This window comes from Schistocerca serialis, chromosome 3, assembly GCF_023864345.2.
Source record: "Schistocerca serialis cubense isolate TAMUIC-IGC-003099 chromosome 3, iqSchSeri2.2, whole genome shotgun sequence".
Classification (NCBI taxonomy): Eukaryota; Metazoa; Arthropoda; class Insecta; order Orthoptera; family Acrididae; genus Schistocerca; species Schistocerca serialis.
In genome coordinates this window covers 277,802,938-277,823,691 of record NC_064640.1, presented here as the reverse complement: position 1 = coordinate 277,823,691, position 20,754 = coordinate 277,802,938, and the positions used below count along the sequence as shown (strand labels likewise).

General features: G+C 37.2%; 1 protein-coding gene across 4 annotated transcripts in view; it reads right to left on the bottom strand.

The window, feature by feature from the left end:
* LOC126470063 (membrane-associated protein Hem) overlaps positions 1 to 20,754 on the bottom strand; it is a 183,178-nt gene that overhangs the window by 29,711 nt on the left and 132,713 nt on the right. For all 4 annotated transcript variants that reach the window (XM_050097565.1, XM_050097567.1, XM_050097566.1 and 1 more), the window contains exons 15-18: positions 20,324 to 20,571; positions 15,231 to 15,333; positions 9,861 to 10,089; positions 820 to 913 (exon numbers count right to left, since the gene is read on the bottom strand). In XM_050097565.1, coding sequence (XP_049953522.1) covers positions 820 to 913; positions 9,861 to 10,089; positions 15,231 to 15,333; positions 20,324 to 20,571 — 674 coding nt within the window. The remainder of the gene's footprint in view (positions 1 to 819; positions 914 to 9,860; positions 10,090 to 15,230; positions 15,334 to 20,323; positions 20,572 to 20,754) is intronic.

The window sequence follows — 20,754 nt, the reverse complement described above, 5'->3', positions numbered from 1 at the left end:
AAGTTATTAATTGTACTACATGCCAACACAGAATCCACATTAAATTTCAAACCCCCTATCAAGCATTTTTATTTCAGCTGCTGCAAATTTTATGCCTTTCATGTTAACTACTCTGTGATAAAATTCAAAAGCACATTTCATTTGATGATGTACTGTGGTAGTATCATGACTGTGCTGTCTTGCCTCTCACTGATGTGTCGATTCCTTTTTAAGCCTATGCATGACTACTTCACCTTATCATGAAATTGATTTAATTGAAGGTTACATACTTTTGAGACAAATGCTTTGAATTAGATTCACCAACTTGACTTTGTTCCTCTGATACTTAGCAACCTTACCAAAAGCCAAGTGAGGCAATACTCCCAAAACTTTATCATTACATTTTTTTTCTGTGGTTTTTAAGAATAATAAATAGAAATATGTGTGGAATATTTCAATCCATCCAGTGGCATTGTGGCAGAATACTATCATTCAATCAAATGCTCATTTACTTGAAAATTGTCAGACATATTTGCAGAAAAATTAGCTAAGGATCCACAGTTTATTTTACTTCAATACACATACAGAAAAAAAGAATGATGAGTATCAATGTATTTTTTTTTTTAGTACTCACACTATGTTAGTGCTCGAGTGCAAGACTTATACGCTGAAATTTGACAGTAAACATTTTTGAATTGTTAGTAAAACTTCTGAAATATGAGAAGGTGTAAGCAAGTTTCTTTTGACACAGTTACAGGCAAAGCTTTCATTGGAAGAAACATGTCAAACATAATGCAACAATGGGTCTTTTTCGAGATAATATCACGGACAACAACTTACGCTGCAATTTCTTGAACTGCTCTTTCATTATGTCTGGCTTGTCAAAATTAGTTCGCAGAGATACTAAAACATCCTTATTACCAGTTACCAATTTCTGAAATGGAAAAAAAAGTCGGATTTAATGAGGCAAACAACAAAGTAAAATTATAAACAACAAATAAGTATCATTCACACATTATCATGCTGAAGTAAGTAATCGTATATCTATATTCTGACATAATTGTCGTAAGGAGTGTGACCAAAATATAACTTACATGTTTATTTGACACTACAACAGTGAAGCCATTGTCACAGTACATAAAATATTTTCTTTAAAAAATGTGGTTACATTTCCGGTTTCAACAAACTACAACATCATTTTCAAATGTATAACATCAGTTGGAGAATATACAATGGGAATTATGAGAGACACATTTCACAAAAATTATGAGAAATAATGAGACCAGGCAACTGAGGCAATGGTGGCACAACCAAGACACTACAAGTTATGCCCAAGCTTGCCCAAACATTCATTCCATGTCCTAATGTAGAAGAGATAAAATCTACGCCAGGGTAAAAATTGCCAAGAACTCTTGCTACGTGTCCTGCTGTGACCTATGTCTGATATAAATTCAGAAGTCATAAGTGTATCAAGTACAGCTATCTTCCATATGGAATGCAGCACATAATTTTTATATGTTCTGAAAAAAGAATCTCAAAACACACTGTACTTCCATGTAGGACTGACACACTAGTAACCATATATATGGAGAGACAACCTGAAATACATCGACTGCCTGTATGTTCACTGTGCATTTCAAATTAAACCACATGCTATGAAGTTGGAGGCACTTGATGTGAAGCATTAAAGAATTATGTATTCACTGGACTATGATATCCAATATTCAGATTCCAGATGTAGGTGACTAATATTGAGTCAGTTTTGTAAGGTCTCAGATTATTATACATTGTACTGTATGGAACTGGGGACCTAGAAACGATGGAGAGGCTTCATCCCCGCCATAGCCCTCAGTGGTTCACAACCCTACAACATGCTATAGCATTCCGCTCACCACAACGCCGCCTCACACTGAAGCCAGGGTTATTGTGCAGTTCGGCCCCCAGTGGACCCACCCGGGAACGTCTCACACCAGACGAGTGTAACCCCAATGTTTGCATGGTAGAGTAATTATGGTGTACACGTACGTGGAGAAAGTGTTTGTCCAGCAATCGCCGACATAGTGTAACTGAGACGAAATAAGGGAAACCAGCCCACATTTGCTGAGGCAGATGGAAAGCCGCCTTCAAAACCATCCACAGACTGGCCGCCATACCCGACCCCAACACTAATCTGGCAGGCAGATTCATGCCGGAGATTGGCACACCTTCCCGCCCAGAAAGCAATGTATTAGACCGCACGACTAACCGGGCGGGCATATTATACATAGTCTTTTCTCTTTCTGAAAAATTGTGTGCCCTTCACAAAAAGGGATGAAATGCAAAATGTAAGGAGAGCAGCATTCAGAGGCAAAACATACTGGAGATGGCCAATACGTGCATAACCATTTAATTTGTTTTTTTACAAATAAAGAAAAGAGAAAAGGTAATGATATACCATAGAGTTGAGGTATGCAGTGCGTTTTCTGAAATAGTTAGCTTTGAAGGAAGACATAATCCAAAAGTTAAGGAAAGCATCTCAACTATACAGGAAATCTATTATGTGAATTCCACCCAGGACCTTCTATAAACATTTCTTGTTTTATAAGATGTTAACAGGTTATACCAACAGAATATCTATGCAAGGTGTTAACAAATAACTACTAACAACAGAAATTACTGGTTCTTGCTTCATAAAGAAACCTGACCCACTGCAGAAAACATTATGGAAAGAGGATGTGTAGTAACCTGTAACCAATTAATTCATAAACAAAAATAAACTGTAAATCTGATAAAAACTGTGATTTTGACCAAATGTGAAAAAGAAATCTGAAACACAATAATAAATTCTGCATGGCATGCTAGGACAGCTTTGAAAGCATCTACAATATAATATCCACTTAGTGCAAATACTCTCTCTTCTTAGGTTTAAAAACAACTGAGTGAATAAGTTACTTAAAAACACTCTACAAAAATTGTGTGGGAAAGACAGAACATGCATTTAAAAAATTTTGAAAAGTCTAACTTCATAAACAAATGTTGCTTTGTTTCACTTACACCCCCACCCCCTTTGTAGGCATATTATATTACACAAAATCCCCCAATATTTAGTTCTCCACTTCTTTCTCATGTGACTGTCGCTTGGATACTTATAACTGCCTCTCAGTACCAAGATAGTACCAGTATATGCAAACAAAAGATTTATCTTTTTGTGATCCTAACCTTATATAAGTTAAACATATTTGCCTTCCCATGCAACCAATCACAGCTGATAAGGTTGGGCAAGCACTTACAAAATATAAAATGCACTAATTGCACGGAGATCAAAAAATAACAATTGGTGAGTGACACCTGACCCCGACTACTCAACTCACTGATACTTTAATCCAATCAAGGTACAAATAAGGCAACTATGAAACAGAACTAACAAGCTATTTTACTTCCTTGCTAAAGTTCTGTGCACCATCAACAACCGAACAAAGGAAAAACACATCAATTTGAGACATAATTTACTATTCAATACTTATTTTAAGATGAACTGATGAATCATGTACGAGGGCTATCCACAAAATACATTACGTTTTGGAATTAAAAATAAATAAAGTATTGGATTTTTTTTATTATATACAGATGAAAGCCACACTTCAATACTACTTTTCTACATAGTTGCCATTTAAATTAAGGCATTTATCGTAGCGACGGAGGAGCTTGGAAATTCCTTCGTCGTAAAATTCAGCCGCCTGCGCCTTCAACCACATGGTTACCTCTTCTTGAAGCTGTGCGTCGTCATCAAAACGCTGCAAAGCCAACCACTTCTTCATTGCTGGGAATAAGTGGAAGTCGCTCGGTGCCAGGTCGGGACTGTATGGCGGATGAGGAAACAATTCCCACTTAAAAGATTCGAGAACTTCACGAGTGGCATTTGCCGTGTGGGCCCGGGCGTTGTCGTGAATCAGCAAGATCTTTGAGCCCAACTTTCCCCTGTGCTTGTTTTGTATTGCTCTTCTGGGGTTGTGCAGAGTTTGGCAATACCTTTGAGAGTTTATTGTAGTGCCTCTTTCCAGGAAATCCACAAAAATCGTATTTCTACCGGGTTACTGATTAACCACGTGGTTGAAGGTGCAGGCGGCCGAATTTTACGACGAATGAATTTCCAAGCTTGTCCATCGCTACAATAAGTGCCTTAATTTAAATGGCAACTATGTAGAAAAGTAGTATTTAAGTGTGGCTTTCATCTGTATATAATTAAAAAAATTTCCAATACTTTATTTATTTTTAATTCCAAAACATAATGTATTTGTGGATAGCCCTCGTATTTTCAGATGCTTCTGGGGAGAATAACACCACATATCATTATTTACATAAAAGCTGCAAAACTGCAGGACATCGATACATTATGCATCCCATTGGGCAGTGTATATTTAGCATTATCTCTATAGCACATGTTTTTGTACATTCTTCCAGTTTCATACTGCATAGAAAAAAATTCTTTCACAAAGATGCAGATGAAACAGAAGGCAAGAGTGGCATCTATAAGGACCTGAAAATCCTTCATTTGATTAAAGAGGCAAAGGGGACGGAATATACAAGACTGCTCAATGACAAAGTATGGGAGAAAGATTATTGGTCATCAACCCACTGATGGTCACATGATTAGAAAGTGAAGCTCGGATTGGGCAAGCACAGGGAAGCGAATCAGTCACGTCCATTTGAAAGGAACCATCTCAGCATCCACCTTAAACAATTTACAGAAAGCACAGAAGACCTAAATCTGCATAGTGGATGAGACTGAGTCACATTCTTTCTCAACTGTGAGCAGTGCTAGAGGATTAAGTAGTAAACCGAACCAGAGCACAAGGTCAAGGGATAAATACTAGGCAAAGGTGAGAGGAAACTCAACTCTTCTCTCTTTGCTGGATATAAGACAGAGAAGGACAGAGAGATGCACAATTACACAAGGACTGAAAAATACAATCACCCAAAATTCCATCTCAAGGGAGACACAGCAGATTAATATGACAAGGAATTTATTCCCCCCCCCCCCCCCCCAAATTTGCTAGCAGAAGAAACATCAGGTGCAAAAGCTAGTGTTTTCATAATATTCCATTTATATCTGTTACAAAATGGAAATATCTTTACATGAAAATATTCTATTAATTCTATATCAAGTTCACAGTATAAGAAGCATTGCGAAAAGACCCAGTAGATTCAGTAACATTTGCATTATTCAGCTCACTTATATCTATTTGAAAATTCTAGACCATCATTGAGTTTCGTACTGATGAACAACCTCTAATAAAATGGTACTCTGCTTGGCAGTCATCGAGGTTACAAAATTTCATGCAATCCACCTTTCTAGCACTATTCCAATAATCATACAGGTAAGGGAAATAGGTGGATTGGAAGTTACTTGGCTTTTAAAATGCTTTTCAATCAGTACAGCAGTGACATATACAACTGAAAACAAGTTCATATGGAATATTTAGGTAATATGACACTGGACTGACTCATAACTAATGGGCCCAACAAAGCATGTTATGTGAGATTGCATGTCATGAACAGATACAACACTAAATTTTAGTGTTGCTCGGGGAAATGTGGCAGGGTGACTACCTTCATCTCATATATTAATGAGTTACCACCTTCGATTTCTACACGTGATTATGTGACCTGTGGGAAAGCTTCAAATGAGGTAAGGAAGAGAATGCTCTACATAATCACCCAGTCAAATGACATAGGCGAAATCAATTTTATCTCAATATTTAAACTGTTAAATATCTGGTTCTCTTCTGAGTTGAAAAACTGACAATGCAGTCCTCATATCCACTTTATAAACACGCTGACAATACTAATGTACATACAGCAACAGATTAACAGCTAAAGAGAAGTCACTCAGGCATCAGAGACATGCCGTCCCTGTATATCCTCTTATAACAGAACTTACGATCACCATCTGGGCCCACAAGTTTAAGCAGCACTGACGAGAGTCCTGTGCAATATCTATTGACAACAGTCTACTTGAAACTGTTGGATACAATGCACAATATAAATTGAAGCTGCTACCACAGTTAAGTAAATCCTTTGACAGGTGGAGTTTAATAACATTCTTATTGTCACAATCCCAACATGATGATGTGGCTGAAAAATTTTAGATACTGCAATAATCCAATGAGTGGCCCATCTCATTGCAATATTCAGCCATCATTGATTTACTGGTCTCCATCAGCAGTGTGTATCACTCATGTTCCATTCAGGAACAATTTATGTTATTTGTCTGACACACAATAGTCCACTCTCACTCCACTCTCTTGTATACTCTTTCCCTGCAAAGTATCATGTCATCCTTCATGTAACCAACACCAGTAACAATTTTCATAAAAGACTTTCTCTTTATTTTTGTGAATATTTTACCTATTTTGATAGAAAAACTCATGTATGATATGAGGATCACATAACTAAACTTTCAGTATTCAGCCCATTGCTAATGGAGATCAACCTTCAGCTTACAGAAAGGCAATGTTTCATGCCAGCACTCCTGAATTGTGTCAGAATAATCTGAGGAACACTTCAAGGGCATGAGGGTGTTTGTGTGGCCTTCCAGCTAACATGATTTCAGGCTTATAAAGTACACCTGGTATACCACGGAGGGAGATGTGCCTGCCTTAGCTTCAGCTTCTACCATTCTCTGTGAAATGTGGTTGGCAGTTGAGAGATTATAGATTTGAATAGCTTCCCAGAACCATTATAAAGGTGAAAGGGGTTACAACATGCAAGTAAATTGCTGTGTCTAATTTGATTGTTCACGAGTGTATTCAGGAGTATGTGGATGATAGTTTAGCAGTGGACCCCATGGCAATGAAAAAATATATCAGTTCTTGAACCATTTCAGTTCAATTGATGTAAATATACAATTTACTGTGGAGATAAAAAAGGATGGATGCTTCTTAACTTGTTTGCCTTAGTTTGCTGCAAAAATGAAAGCACCCCACAACATGAACTCTACTGCAAGCCTACTCAAACTGTATCTGAAACAAGACATTTATCACCCCTTCAACACACCTGTACAGGAGACATACATTACTGCTGTTAAGGGCCACCTATATGAGGAACTTGCACATTTTAAGAGAGTATTTAATGATAGTATAATTGATACATGTCATACAAAATGAGTAAGGTTTTCCTGTTCAAACAGAACACAGACCAATAAGCAGAAGAGGACAGGTTTAAAATGATGGATTTCCTACTATATGTGAAAAAAAATCCTAACAGATGTAAGGAGTATTTCTGCCAAAATAGTTCAGATCTTCACCAAACATAACAATAAAGTAACATTTTGATCAGCACCAATGAACACTACTTTTTTTGATTGCTTGAAGGATGATCTGATGCTTAAAAAGACAGGTGTATACAATATCTCACGTAAGTATGGTCTATAACATGTAAAGCAAACAACACATATTGTTCAAGAAGTGTGCGGCATATTGACAGTGCAGTTTTGTGAAGCTTCGGATAAATCAGTAATGACCAAACACTTAACTGAGATAGCCTGCTATGTGGATGATGACAATATACAATTTTTGGTATCTAAATTCTATTACTGCAATTCTGACATCAAAGAGGATTTATAATATCATTGTACGAAGAATTTACTTAGCTGCACAGATGGTTTTGATTTGGATAATGGGTGGGATCTGCTACTTTCAGTTGTCTGCTCTTAAAGGCAATAGCATCCTCCTGCCCCCATTGACACTCCTGAGTTACTTTTCTTCATCTGTTAAAAGTCGGTGGCTGCATGTTCGTTGGCACAGTCTGCAGGTTTATAAACCGCATGGGGTGATCATACTTTAACTTTCAACTCAGAAGATGGTTAGACATTCCATAGCTGAGTTATGTGGATAAAAAATTAATCTGTTTCATCTTCATTCTTGAAACCTTACTGAGCAATTAGTGCCATGAAAACTTGACGATTGACATGTAGTCAAATCTCGATGATATTTTAACCTTGTACAAAGGTTGACAAACAGTTAAAAATATAGAGAAGAGCAATGCAGAAAATGTTGCATAGGAAAGTGTAGCACTTCACTATAGCATTAACAAGGCCCAACTATAACCAACCACGTAAGAAAGATAACTGAGAGATATGAAATCGAATCACCATGTATGTTTAGTTTTGGTTAAAGTAAATGGCAGACTTGTTTCATTTATAGTATGATTTTCTATAAAAGGAATTGTTCATATTATACTCCACCAATGACACTCAATTATGACTTGATTGTGGGAGTTCATTTCAGACTGGATTAACAGAAGATACAAAGCTACACGAGGAGAAGATTGTTGGTGTGGGCATTTTCTTCTGCAAGTATATAAACAGAAGATATAAAGCTACACGAGGAAAAGATTGTTGGTGTGGACATTTTCTTCTGCAAGTATATAAACACTTGATTCTGTAAATTCAAATGCCTGAGAAAATTCAAATGCCTGAGAAAGGTATTTCAACTTACAAACATGAAAGAAGGGAAGATTTACAGAACTAATGACAGTCACAAAAATTATGAAAAATTCGAAGTGGTAGGCAAACAAAAAAAAAAAAAAAAAGCAAGAAATTTTAATTTCAGGAGGTGTCTGCAAGTAAAATGCCCCTGAGAGGAAAAATAAAAAAGATTTTTTTGTCATTATGTGGTTTAGGAATGGGGAGATTGGCCAGCTGCTGAAGAGAAATAACATCAAATCAATCTTCCGACCTCCAGTTAAGACACACCAACTCCTGAGGCCTGTGAAAGATAATGTAGATCTCAGAATGCTCACCATTTCCAAAGTACTATATATGTGCAGACAGTATTTTGTCAAGCAAGCCATGCATATCATACAGCAATGCTGGATTAATCATGAGAGGTGTATGCAACTACTCTACACAGAGAAATTAGTTGTAGCTCAAAATGCTTTGAAAACAAACATAATGCTGTGTTCAGTGATACCTCTATTATTACAAGGGATAACAGTCTCTGGGATAGCACAGTAAAAAAAGTTAAGAGAGATATAAATATCTAATAACACTCTCAATAAAGAAGGTGGATTGGATGTAAGTACAGTGTAGAACATGGCCATCACAATGTTAAAGATAACACACCTGACATGGGACAAAAACACTGTCTTATATTGTGATGGACTGAGAACCAGTGACGTTGCAGATGGTAACATGGCTATAGAAGGATGAGGCAGTCAGTTACCACTTGACAAAGACTGAGGAGCACTTGGCCAAAAGTTCATGGATGTATACTCACTGGATGTGGTAAGAAATCCAAGAATATTTTTTCAACTGAGAGCGTATACTCAGAAATACCACAAATGAGAAACATAAACAACAAAAGATGCTTAAACATGTAGAAATAAATTGTTAAAAACCATCTGTGAGTATCAAAAATAGGACCACATGAATAAGTATTGTCAGTCTAACAGTGAGATCCACTTCTTGTACCACCTTCACCCTATGGAAAATTGGAAGATGTCAAACTAGTGCTTGACCTTCTTTGTATCCATCAACAAGAAAATAGTAATATTCTGCTCTGGAAAACTTCTTCCACTCTCAAGAAGGAAGGAAGGAAGCTCCTGATTCACAGAAAACTCGTTGTGCTGCCAACATGGTCTCAAGTTATATGATATTAGGGGAATGAACTTCCTACACAGGATGAAACAAATTCTCATATCATCAGTGAGATAAAGTTTTACAGTAATGAATCCAAACATCCATAATTGGAATACAGATACCTTTCACAGCCAGAAACTTCTACGATTTTTGAATGTAAGAGCTGCTGATGACACTACAATGCCCACACTTCTTAAATCTGATTTCAATAAATTATATATTGAATAATTATGATTAAGAGAGAACAAATGCAGATAGTTACCTTCAGCTCTTGTACCTGACTGGCAATATGCCACATAAGAGTCTCATTCAGTAGTTTCATACCGTAAGGGCCTATTAATTCAGCCAATGCTCGTAGCTCATTTATGTCTGAAAACTCTTCAGCATTAAATGGAATTGCACCTTCTGCTGTCAGGCTAACAAAAGCACGCTGAATATTGGAGAAGCAAATATTGCCTGCACTCACTCTTCTCAATAAAACCTCAGAATACCTGTAAAATGTAACAACAGGACTATTTTTAAAAACAAACAAAAATGCTAAAAATCTGTCTAACTGCTTAACATCAAATACTGAGGTATCTCGTTTTTATAAAACCCAGAGTATATTCGGGTAGATTAAGAAGCGACCTTCAAAAAAATAAAATCCTGCTTATATCCATTTCAGCACTGATAGTTGCGTGTTTGGCCACTAGAGAGCATCTGGTGCTCCATATATAGCCTAACTGTCATGTTTTGGTTGAGATGGTTGCCGCTAGATATTGTCTTTACTGTGTGCAGCTGTGTATACTTGACAACAAAACACCAGCTTTCAGACTGTCTCCTACATTACACTTAAGTAATGCTTTCGAAAAAGAATCACTGTAGTGATCCTGAGTCTGACATTGAATTTAGCAGCTCAGAAAGTGGCAAGTGCTCACCAGTGGTATGAGATGCATATATCCACAGCCAGCTCCTCCAAGATTTATGTTCACAGGAAATTGTTGCGAGATACATGGTTAGGCTTCATAGCTACACAGAAACTAAAAAATGACTTCAAGTTTCAGGATATTTTAGTCAAAATTCAGTGCATGGTATACTCAGGATTTTATTATTGGTGATTTTCAAATTTTATAACATATTATGTTAAGCTTCAACAGCTGTCTTTATACGCCTCTATCTACTGTTTCGTTATGGATTTTTTTTTTCATTAATAAGAAAATATCATTCTTTGGAATATAATTTGCAAAAAAGGGGTTAAAAACTGTACGCTTACAGGTTGTCACTGAATGTAAACTAGTAAACACTTTTGTACAAGAGTGAACTCTGTCTTCACTGACTGTGGTTATGCTAACAATTAAGAATTAACAAAGAGATACATTAATAAAATTCAGTGGGAAGACAGACTCTGACAAATGTCCTGGAAAATGATAAAGTATGTGGTGTTTCCATACTTAAGACATTTGGGCTATCATTGTACACTATTTCACAATCACAATACTAATTTAAAATATTATAAAACATAAGATCAAAACTTTTATTTAGCACATAGTATCTGTAATATTCAATTAAGTTTAACAGCCTTAAGATTCAGCATGTACTGCTTCACTTGTAACCTGAATTGTCATGATTCTTGCTTGCATGAGATCTGTAGATCTCGACCTGGAGTTGTATCATGGATCATAAGAAATACCCCCATGGCAATGCAATTTACATAATTTATGAGTCAGTCAAAACCATACCAATAAAGTTTACATAATGTAACAACATTCCCCTCCAGCAAAGGAAAAAAAAAAAAAAAAATCAGCAGTGACAGAGGAGGAGAGTTTATACCAAGAAACCATTCTTTTAAACTTATCAAGACTCTAAAAAAAAAAAAAAAAAAAAAAAAAAAAAAAAAAAAAAAAAAAAAGGTGTAAAATGTGGGGAAAATGTAAATGACGGGAAATTACTTGCTAAGCATAAACGTTATAAAACATCAATAAGCAATTCTGTTATTTGTACTGACCTTTAATTTGAAGTCCTTGGCCTTACACAAGTCTAACATTGCATGAACACACTGGGAGTTTAAAGAAAATCATAATTATTGATTTATCAGTTGTTTCTGGCGATTTTTTCCTGTCTTGTTTTCTAGTTCACAAACACATCCAAAAGTTCTGAGGTCTAAATTAAAATTTTAGCCGAAGTCCAAAAGTGATTACAAGGCCTGAACATATGTTACGTACATATATATGACACCAAACAGTAGGTAAGAATTATATCTAACAACGAATCATAAAACATGTTATGTTGTACGGTAAAAAAATTATTTTTAAGGAAAAATATGCAAAATGTAAAATAATAGCTGGGAATTGTTGGCACATTACGTATGACAGTGGAACCAATGCATTCTATAAATGTTGGCATGGCATTACCTGTATGAAGATAAGCAGTGGCACAATGAAATATAATTTTGTAGAATGTGATATTCAGCAAAATATGCAGTTAAATTCTAGCTGCACTGACAGGTCCCAAGGTTCTGTAAATGTTATCACGACTTTTCCTGTATGCAGATAGCAGTCACATTTTAGCTGCACTGACACGTCCCAAGGTTCTGTAAATGTTATCACGACTTTACCTGTATGCAGATATATGGTGACATAATGAAATATAATTTGTAAGACACGATATTCAGCAGAATGTGCAGCTAAATTTAGTTGTGCTGACAGGTCCCAACCTAACTGACACATCATAAACCAGGACACATTTCATTAGAAAGGCCAACAATGTGACAATTATTTTTGTAAGTATTATTGGTACTCATTTCAATCACAGTTATTTAAGTTGTGCTATTAGGCCCCAATTAACCTCAGAAATCACTGCACATTCCAAAAAAAACCTGTACTCTATGCACTGTCTGTTAACGTCTCACTGGAAATCCATAAAATAATATCCCAACAATTCCCACATAGTTCATACATTTTCATACTACTGCTCTAGGTTATAGTTTCCAACTTTTCTTCTGTTGGGACTATACTGAAGTTTGGCTTAAAATAGGGACAGCCAAGATTTCAGCATGCAAACTGTGCACTGGCATGAGTGCCACAGCTGTCAATCATGTTGCCTATCTGGTAACATCCAGAATGGACTGATACGATCAAGCATCTGAGTGTCACACACATATCTTACACAAGTGTTCTTGCTAGTTAGAGTCACCTGGAGTTTTCACTATTTGTGCCACGTTGAACAATGTCACATTAGTAAAGATTTGTAGGATTGAAGACTAGACTACTTTTTGTTTAATCTGAGGTGGAAATATTTTTCTAAATTTCTCGATTGCATGTAGGCAGGAGAAAGGTTTCCTGCAAGCTGCAAAATTTTGTTCTTCCCAATTTAGATGCTCATCCAAAATTACGCCAAGATCTTTTACTGTTTTTTGAAATGCTAATTGGGTACCACTGACAAGTATCGGAGAGATTGATATACAATGAAAAAGGCACTGGACCAGGAACAGAACCCAAAGTGCCTCCAACAAAGAACAATTTTTCCCCTATGACTTCTCCGAAGCACAGCTGATTCGTTAACATTTGTTTTTTAAGTAGCTGTCGAATCACAGTATTGCACTGTTTGAGAAATTTAGTTGTTTCATTTTGGCACGTAATACACTGAAATCAACCATACTGAAAGCCTTGCTAAAATCAAGCAGTGTTAATGTTGTGTCTAGACAAGACAGCCTAGACACAATGAGAGGAAGCCGAAAGGCACGCGCTAAGCTAAAGCTGGATGGCGTGAGGTCTGAAACAGGATACGTAATGAATGCTATAAAGAAAAGTACGTAGCTGCTGGAATACTTAACTTTAATCCATCCTTGTGGTACATCTGGAGATTGTGGGGATACAAGTGAGACTCTTTAGATACATGCAATGTTACTAATGGCGCCTTGCTAGGTCGTAGCCATTGACCTAGCTGAAGGCTATTCTAACTATCGGCTCGGCTAATGAGCAATGCTTCGTCCATGTAGACGCTAGCAAAGTCGTCCGTACAACTGGGCAAGTGCTATCCCGTATCTCGAGACCTGCCTTGTGGTGGCGTTCGGTCTGCGATCACACAGTGGCGACACGCAGGTCCGACATGTACTAATGGACCGCGGCCGCTTTAAAACTACCACCTAGCAAGTGTGGTGTCTGGCGGTGACACCACAGTTAAAATGGTATCTTCACACCCTGCAACATTTTCATTAAGTGAAATTTACAATTATTAAACTGTAAAAGTGGGTGCTGAACTAACATTGGACACACAGAAAATCTGAAGTGGTCGGGGAGGGAGGAGTTGTAAATAGTAGGAAAGCATTAATTCCATGAATGTAAAAGTGGTTTTATATTGTATTTAATTTGATCTTAAACTATACAAAATGTCTCACATTGGCTTCAAAACTGTTTAACCATAAAGTTGAGCTCCTGCTAATTTTTTGAAGGACATGCAGTTTTTATCTGCAGTCAGGAGGTTTCTATAGGTCGTGGCAAGCAATCTGATCATCTAGAGACAGACTTCCAGCCAGCTCATTTATAACTGAAGTCCTACTTAAGACTTCTAAAATCTTGGTTGGCCAAAATGTACTGCACTGGTCACAGCCGTGATTCAAATGGCTACTTCAGTAACATGGATAACTGATGCTATATTTTATATTGTACTTTTTACCAATGAAAAAACAGCTACATTAAGTTCACAAGATAGAAAAATTTTTCCAGCACACTGTCTAGTTTTAATGTATACATTTTAGAACATAAGTGTACTTGTGCGATACAGTGTCCAGAAGGAAATAATGTAAGTTATCGAGAGTCACTTCGTAAGTATTGTGAGACTCAACATGGAAAAGCATTAATATTAAAAACAATTAATTCCTGATCTGGTACACTTCACTTTCAATACTAGTAGGTGTGGGTTAGTGAATTAGTGGCTAACTATCAGACTATTATTCCCAAAGTCCTAGGACTTCTTTGTGTCACTTATCATTTCTTTCACCTAGGGCAATGATTCACCAATGTGAAAAACAACAAGCTACACTGTGGTTTGAAGTTCACATAAATCTATAGACCCCCTAAAACTGGCTGAGTAAGTCAGTTCAAAGGTCAGAGGAAGATCATACTACATATAAAACAATTATGCCTACACATCTATAGAAGCAGAACACCATGCCAGCCCCAGAAGACAGTGATTTCAACTCCCAATGATGATAGTGGAGATAGCTATTGAAAGTTTGAGTTTTTGATTCGAAATGATGTAGCTTGTAAACCAAGAAGATTTTATTGAAGCATGCCACTGTGAAGGACTCCGAGGACATATGCCTTATTGTTTCTGCTTAAGTTTTAACAACTTTTAAACATACGACCTGCTTTAGAGTCACAAAAGATAGCCATGACTGAATATGCAATAATATTATATTACTATTGTGCAAGTTTTGTGTTTTTATTGCAGGACACAAATTTTAGCCATCTGTCATTAATATGTTTTATGTCACTATGCAACAGCGAATAAAATTTGGTGATTAAAAAATAGAGATAGCTCTTTAAGGATTGAACATTCTGCATAGATTTTATGCAGAAATGTTATATGTACTTCATTGACAAATGCTTCTGTTTAAAAAAAGCTGACAAGGCTCATATCAAACTATACATACCATTGAGTGTATAGTGAAGCCACTGTTTTTTCACCATGACTATCCATATTTTGTGTTTGCTGCAGCAACGCATTGTTGAAGACTCGAGTAATGTCAATGTGCACTGCAGAAAATAATAATGATCATAATTAATACATGTGGAAAATACATTAAATGTCCCAATCAATAAAGTTGTAATATTAAGCATTACAACAAGTAAAATCCATAAATATACGTCAATGAAAAAACAAAATAAGTCAAATAAATGGGTAGAAGATGTAAGCTACATAAAAGTGAAAACATATGATCAAATGAAGGAGAAAATTATCATAGTTAAGCTGGAAAATGAAGACAGTTTAGCAAAGTGCTAAAGTGTCTAAATAAGTAACACAAACAATGTATATTAGTTACACAAAATTTATGAAATTTATTCACAACTGCAGCATCTTTCTGACATTAGCTGTATTAGGTGTGAAGATATTACCTATTGGTGACACAGGACTTGAACGTGGATTTCCTGCTTGTCGAGAGTGGTTGCATTAACCACCTCTGCTATCTGAGCATGCTTCCATGACCAACCCAAACTTCCACATGTCATACTGTCTACAATCCTATCGCTCACAACTTTACATGGATTTCTGCGACAGGGTTTCAAGGAGGCAAACGTATTCAATGTTAGTATGACGATCATCATTTTGCCCGTCCGGGCTTGTAATACTTATTTTTAACAGTGTGTGAAGAAAAAGACATTGGCAACAATCTTGCAACTGTGCTAAATTTATGAAATATATTCACAACTGCAGAATCTTTCTGACATTAGCTGCATTGGTATAAGGATAACCTAATAAATTTAGTACAGCTGCAAGACCATCACCAATGTCTATTTCTTCAGGCATTGTTAAAAATACATATTAAAAGCAACGATGGGCAAAAGGACAATCATAATAGTCTCATTGAAATCCTGTGGCAGAAGTCCAAGTAAAGTTGTAAGCAATGGTGTCCTAGACAGTATGACATTTGGAAGTTTAGGTCAGTCCTAAAAGCAAGCTCGGATAGCAGAAGTGGTTACAGCGACCACTCACAACAGGCTAGAAATCCTGGTTAGGGTCCCAGTTCGAGACAAATTTTCATGTGTCACCAATCATACCTAATGCAGCTAATGTCAGAAAGGCTCTGCAACTGCACACAAATTTCATACATTTAGTACAGCTGAAAGCTCATCACCAATGTCTGTTTCTTAAGACATTTTTAAAAATAAGTTACATAAAAGGTGTGCCATGTGTTTATTCTAATGAATAAACATTTTAACCTAATACTTAAAGTAGAGGACAGAATAAATAATAAAAAATTAAAGAATCCCTCCAGAAAAGGAATTCATGAACTGAAAAATTTTAAAAAACCTTCAAGGATCAAACTGACATAAGTAACATGCTCAGTCACAACTGAAGATGAAAAATAATTATATCCATTGTACATTTTTCAGGAGCTTCATGGATACATAATGAACATTCCTACTCATTTTTACTGTATGGAAGAAATTGAAATCAACTGAAAAGAAAAGGGTAGACATGTGGACACTTATAGGGCATTGTAAAACACCTGTCCCAACTTAGCAATAACAATCTTACAAAGAGAACCACAGCAACAAGCCTGACATACTATTAACAATTAAATATTTTTCCCTGATTATTACCTGTTCAGTTTTGGGGAACTCATTCCGTCCATCTATTGGGAAGTGAGAGTTATCTCCACTACACGAAAGTTTTATAAGACAAAGAAAAGATGGTATAATTTTTCTGCTGTTAAAAGCAGAAAAAAATCACTTAACTGGATAACTATTTTGAAGAGAGCTATAACAAATTGCAAACAAAGGAAGCACACAAGCGAAATGCTGTAGCAACTGCATTTCTGTTCAGCATATGACTTTGTGAGTTAGTAGCATCAATAAAGGAATTTAAAAAAAATAAGTAAATAAATTACTGATGACTGCTGCTGGCATATTGGTATAGAGGACATCATAAAACCAGTAAGTCACAAAACACCATTATGAGCACACTGATGGTCCTGCCCTGATTGTCATTTGGTGCACATGCGATACAACTGCCTCCATTTAGATGACTTGCATGGGAAATGACACAAAATAGGCCATTTGGCAAAAGTTTGTGAATGCCGGTGAGCTGTAGGACAGTTGTTGGAGGTTCTAGTTTACTCCCTGTCTCCAACATCCCACAAGCATCATGCAAGCATATTTTGCTAATGTTGGTAGTGGATAGACAATTGATTGAGTTTCAGGTAGACCGGAGTAACTGTCAGTCTAATTAAATTAGGTACATACAGGCTCTTGGGTTGCCTGCATTGCAACAGCCACTATGTCAAGTTGTGCCTTATAGTACACAATGTATTCCTTTCAGTGCAGCGATTCTCCATCTCTGCACATTATAAGAACGTGGATCAGCAACTAACTTTGTAAGTAGTTACTACATCCTTGGTACAAAATATTTTTTGGATTAGTCATCTTATCTGTTTTTGGCTTCCAGATAATCGACAAAGTGCATTTAGTATCTTAAGTGGTCCCCATTCAAGATTTGGACTCTTTTCTGTAGTTGTACAACAAATTGTTTGAGAAAACCTTGGATCGGGCAAAATATTCAAGCCAAGAGGCATCAGCAATACCTAAATTTTGTTGTACCCGCCCCATTCCTTTCACAATGCACAGCAAGGTCAATGCCGAGTTGCAGTGTTAGCAAGATCTCAGCATTGTTTCTCCTATTTCATCTAGTTAGTGGGCTGCCCCTCTGAGGGTGATTCAGAGGTCAGACAGCACTGTATACCTGTTTTAAATATGAGGTCAATGCACAATGTGTTGCAAACATGTTTCGAATTGCACAGCTGGAGGAGGAGAGGAGGAGATTAGTGTTTAACGTCCTGTCGACAACGAGGTCATTAGAGACGGAGCACAAGCTCGGGGTAGGGAAGGACGGGGAAGGAAATTGGCCGTGCCCTTTCAAAGGAACCATCCCGGCATTTGCCTGAAGTGATATAGGGAAATCACGGAAAACCTAAATCAGGATGGCCGGACGCGGGATTGAACCGTCGTCCTTCCGAATGCGAGTCCAGTGTGCTAACCACTGCGCCACCTCGCTCGGTGCACAGCTGGAGAAGTTGTTGGGAAAGTTGTCAGGAGGACAGTTTTTTACACTTATCGAACAGTGCGATTAATACCTGCAATTGCCATTGGATGCCACTTCTCAGAACTTTTTACTGTTCAATATCCCCTTGGGGCTTTACCAGTTTAATTGTTTGCCCTTTGGAATTTCAGCTGCACCAGGAATTCATCACGGATATTTTGTGCAGGTGGGTCAGGACATCCCCTGTTGCATCAACTACCTTGATGACCTCCGCGTCATGAGTTCCATGTGAGAGGAGCATTAACAAAATCTGCAGACAGTTTTCCAACACCTTGTAGAGAACAGCCTTCATTGAAAACTAGAAAAATGTAGACGTCTTCCCCCAAAAGTGTATTTTTTTGGGACATGCTTAACAAAGACAGCTTAGTCCCTATGGACAAGCACATTGAAGCCACTGTCAAACTGCTGGTACCCAAGAATTGTGGGAGCTCTAGTCCTTGGGCAAGATTTCTTATTACACTAAGTTCATTTCCCAGGCTGTGCACATCTGCCATCCTACTGATTGGCTTCACCAAACGGGTGTCAAATTCATGCGGTCTGTGGACTGTTAACAGAATTTTCAGACTGTGTGTGCACTGCTCCCTATTTGAATTCCTCTGTGCTGTGTAAACCATTAACCTTTGTCATAGTACGGTGTTGGTATGGTTCTGTCGCACAGGAACCCAGATGGCACCGAGCAGCCAATTGCTTAAGTACTGAAGACACTTTATGGAGTGAACTGTAACTACTCGTTTCTCCCCTCCAACGGAGCCAGCCGGTCAGCATTGTCTTCTTCAGTAGTTGAGCCGTTGCTGGAGAATCCTATGTCATTGCTGGTTTTGTGAAAGAGGCTACAGCAAAGCCACACCATTTTCAGTGACCTCTTCAGGAGGGAGGGATTTAGACTCTCCGCCAGCGGACATCAAGATGGATGCAGATGAGCTGTCTCAGTTATCGCAGCAAAATAGTGCAGAATGCTATGACAGAGGGTGTGTGTGAACATAGTACGGGCAGAGCTGCAGACACAGGTGTTTACTTGCTGGCAGCAGTAGGCCTGGTGTGGCAGTTCCTACGCAGACATCAACTACCTAGGACCTGCTCTATGTCTAACACTATACTTTTCACTCTGTGCTTCGTTTATACAGTAGCTCACAATGGAAGCAATTATTTACTCTGTGCTCATCTCTATGCAGTGTTCGGACATACTACTTCGCTATGCACCAACTCGTACATTGAGTTTCCTTCCCTCTTCCTAGGTTCAGCTTCCCAGGCTTGTAGTCAAGTTATCATAAGCTAGTATAGTGAAATATTGTGCTGACAGTGATGATTCCACAGCACTGTCATCATGTCTGTACAGATACAAAAAAAAGGGGGGGGGGGGAGGGGGGGGGGGAGAATATCTGACCTACAAATGTGGAGCAAAATGAGCATGTAGGGAACAATGTAATCACACTGCAATGCCAAAGATTTGCAATGTGAAGCTGAAGTAAGAAGCAAACCAGTCAAAGACTAGCTCATACAGTAAGAAAAAACAACATACACAAGGGAAAAATATACAAGAAGGTAATAATGAACACTCACGTGAATGATTTATTATAACAATTAATAAAATGAAAAACATTTTAAAGAGATTAGTGGATGGAAAATGAGTTAAACTCAACACTGGGGAAATCGAACAAAACACAAATTCCCAACTGAATTTTGAAACTTCAAGCAGCACTCATATGTTTACCACCCAAGTTTAAAAGAGAAACAACTATTCCTAATGCAAAAATTACAAAAAAAGAAAAAGAAAAAGTAGAGCTCTCATAAAGGTCTGTTCTTCATCTACTTCAAGGTAAACATATACGATACTAAGTGGGATAGATTATAGTGTTTTGTACATGATGACAAGAGTGATCGAAGAACAAAATTAATATTACAATATTGTTAAAAACCATTACTCACCATAATTCTCTACTGTCTGTAGTACATTCATATAAGCTCTAACACTTATCAGAAGTTCTGAAGGTTTAGCAATTTCACTAGTATCTGGATTGTACATCACCATTCCTACAAGTGCCCGTGCAAACCTTGTTTCCAAATGCTGTGTCAGATATTCACGGGGTGCAAAAGTGTAATCCCACACATTGATGGTTGAGCAATAGTTAATGGCAAAACATAGTTCAGTCAATGCCATGTGAAGTTTATCCATGCTAAAAATAAAAATTACAGTAACTCTTACTTTCTAGCTAATAATAGAAAAATTTAGTCAGTGGCACAAAAAGAATAGGCCATACAAATTGGAAAATACATTTAAATAAAATGTATTAATTTATAATAATTTTTGGACTTAAGTCTGTTGTAGTATAGCGTACTATTACAAATTACTTTATCAC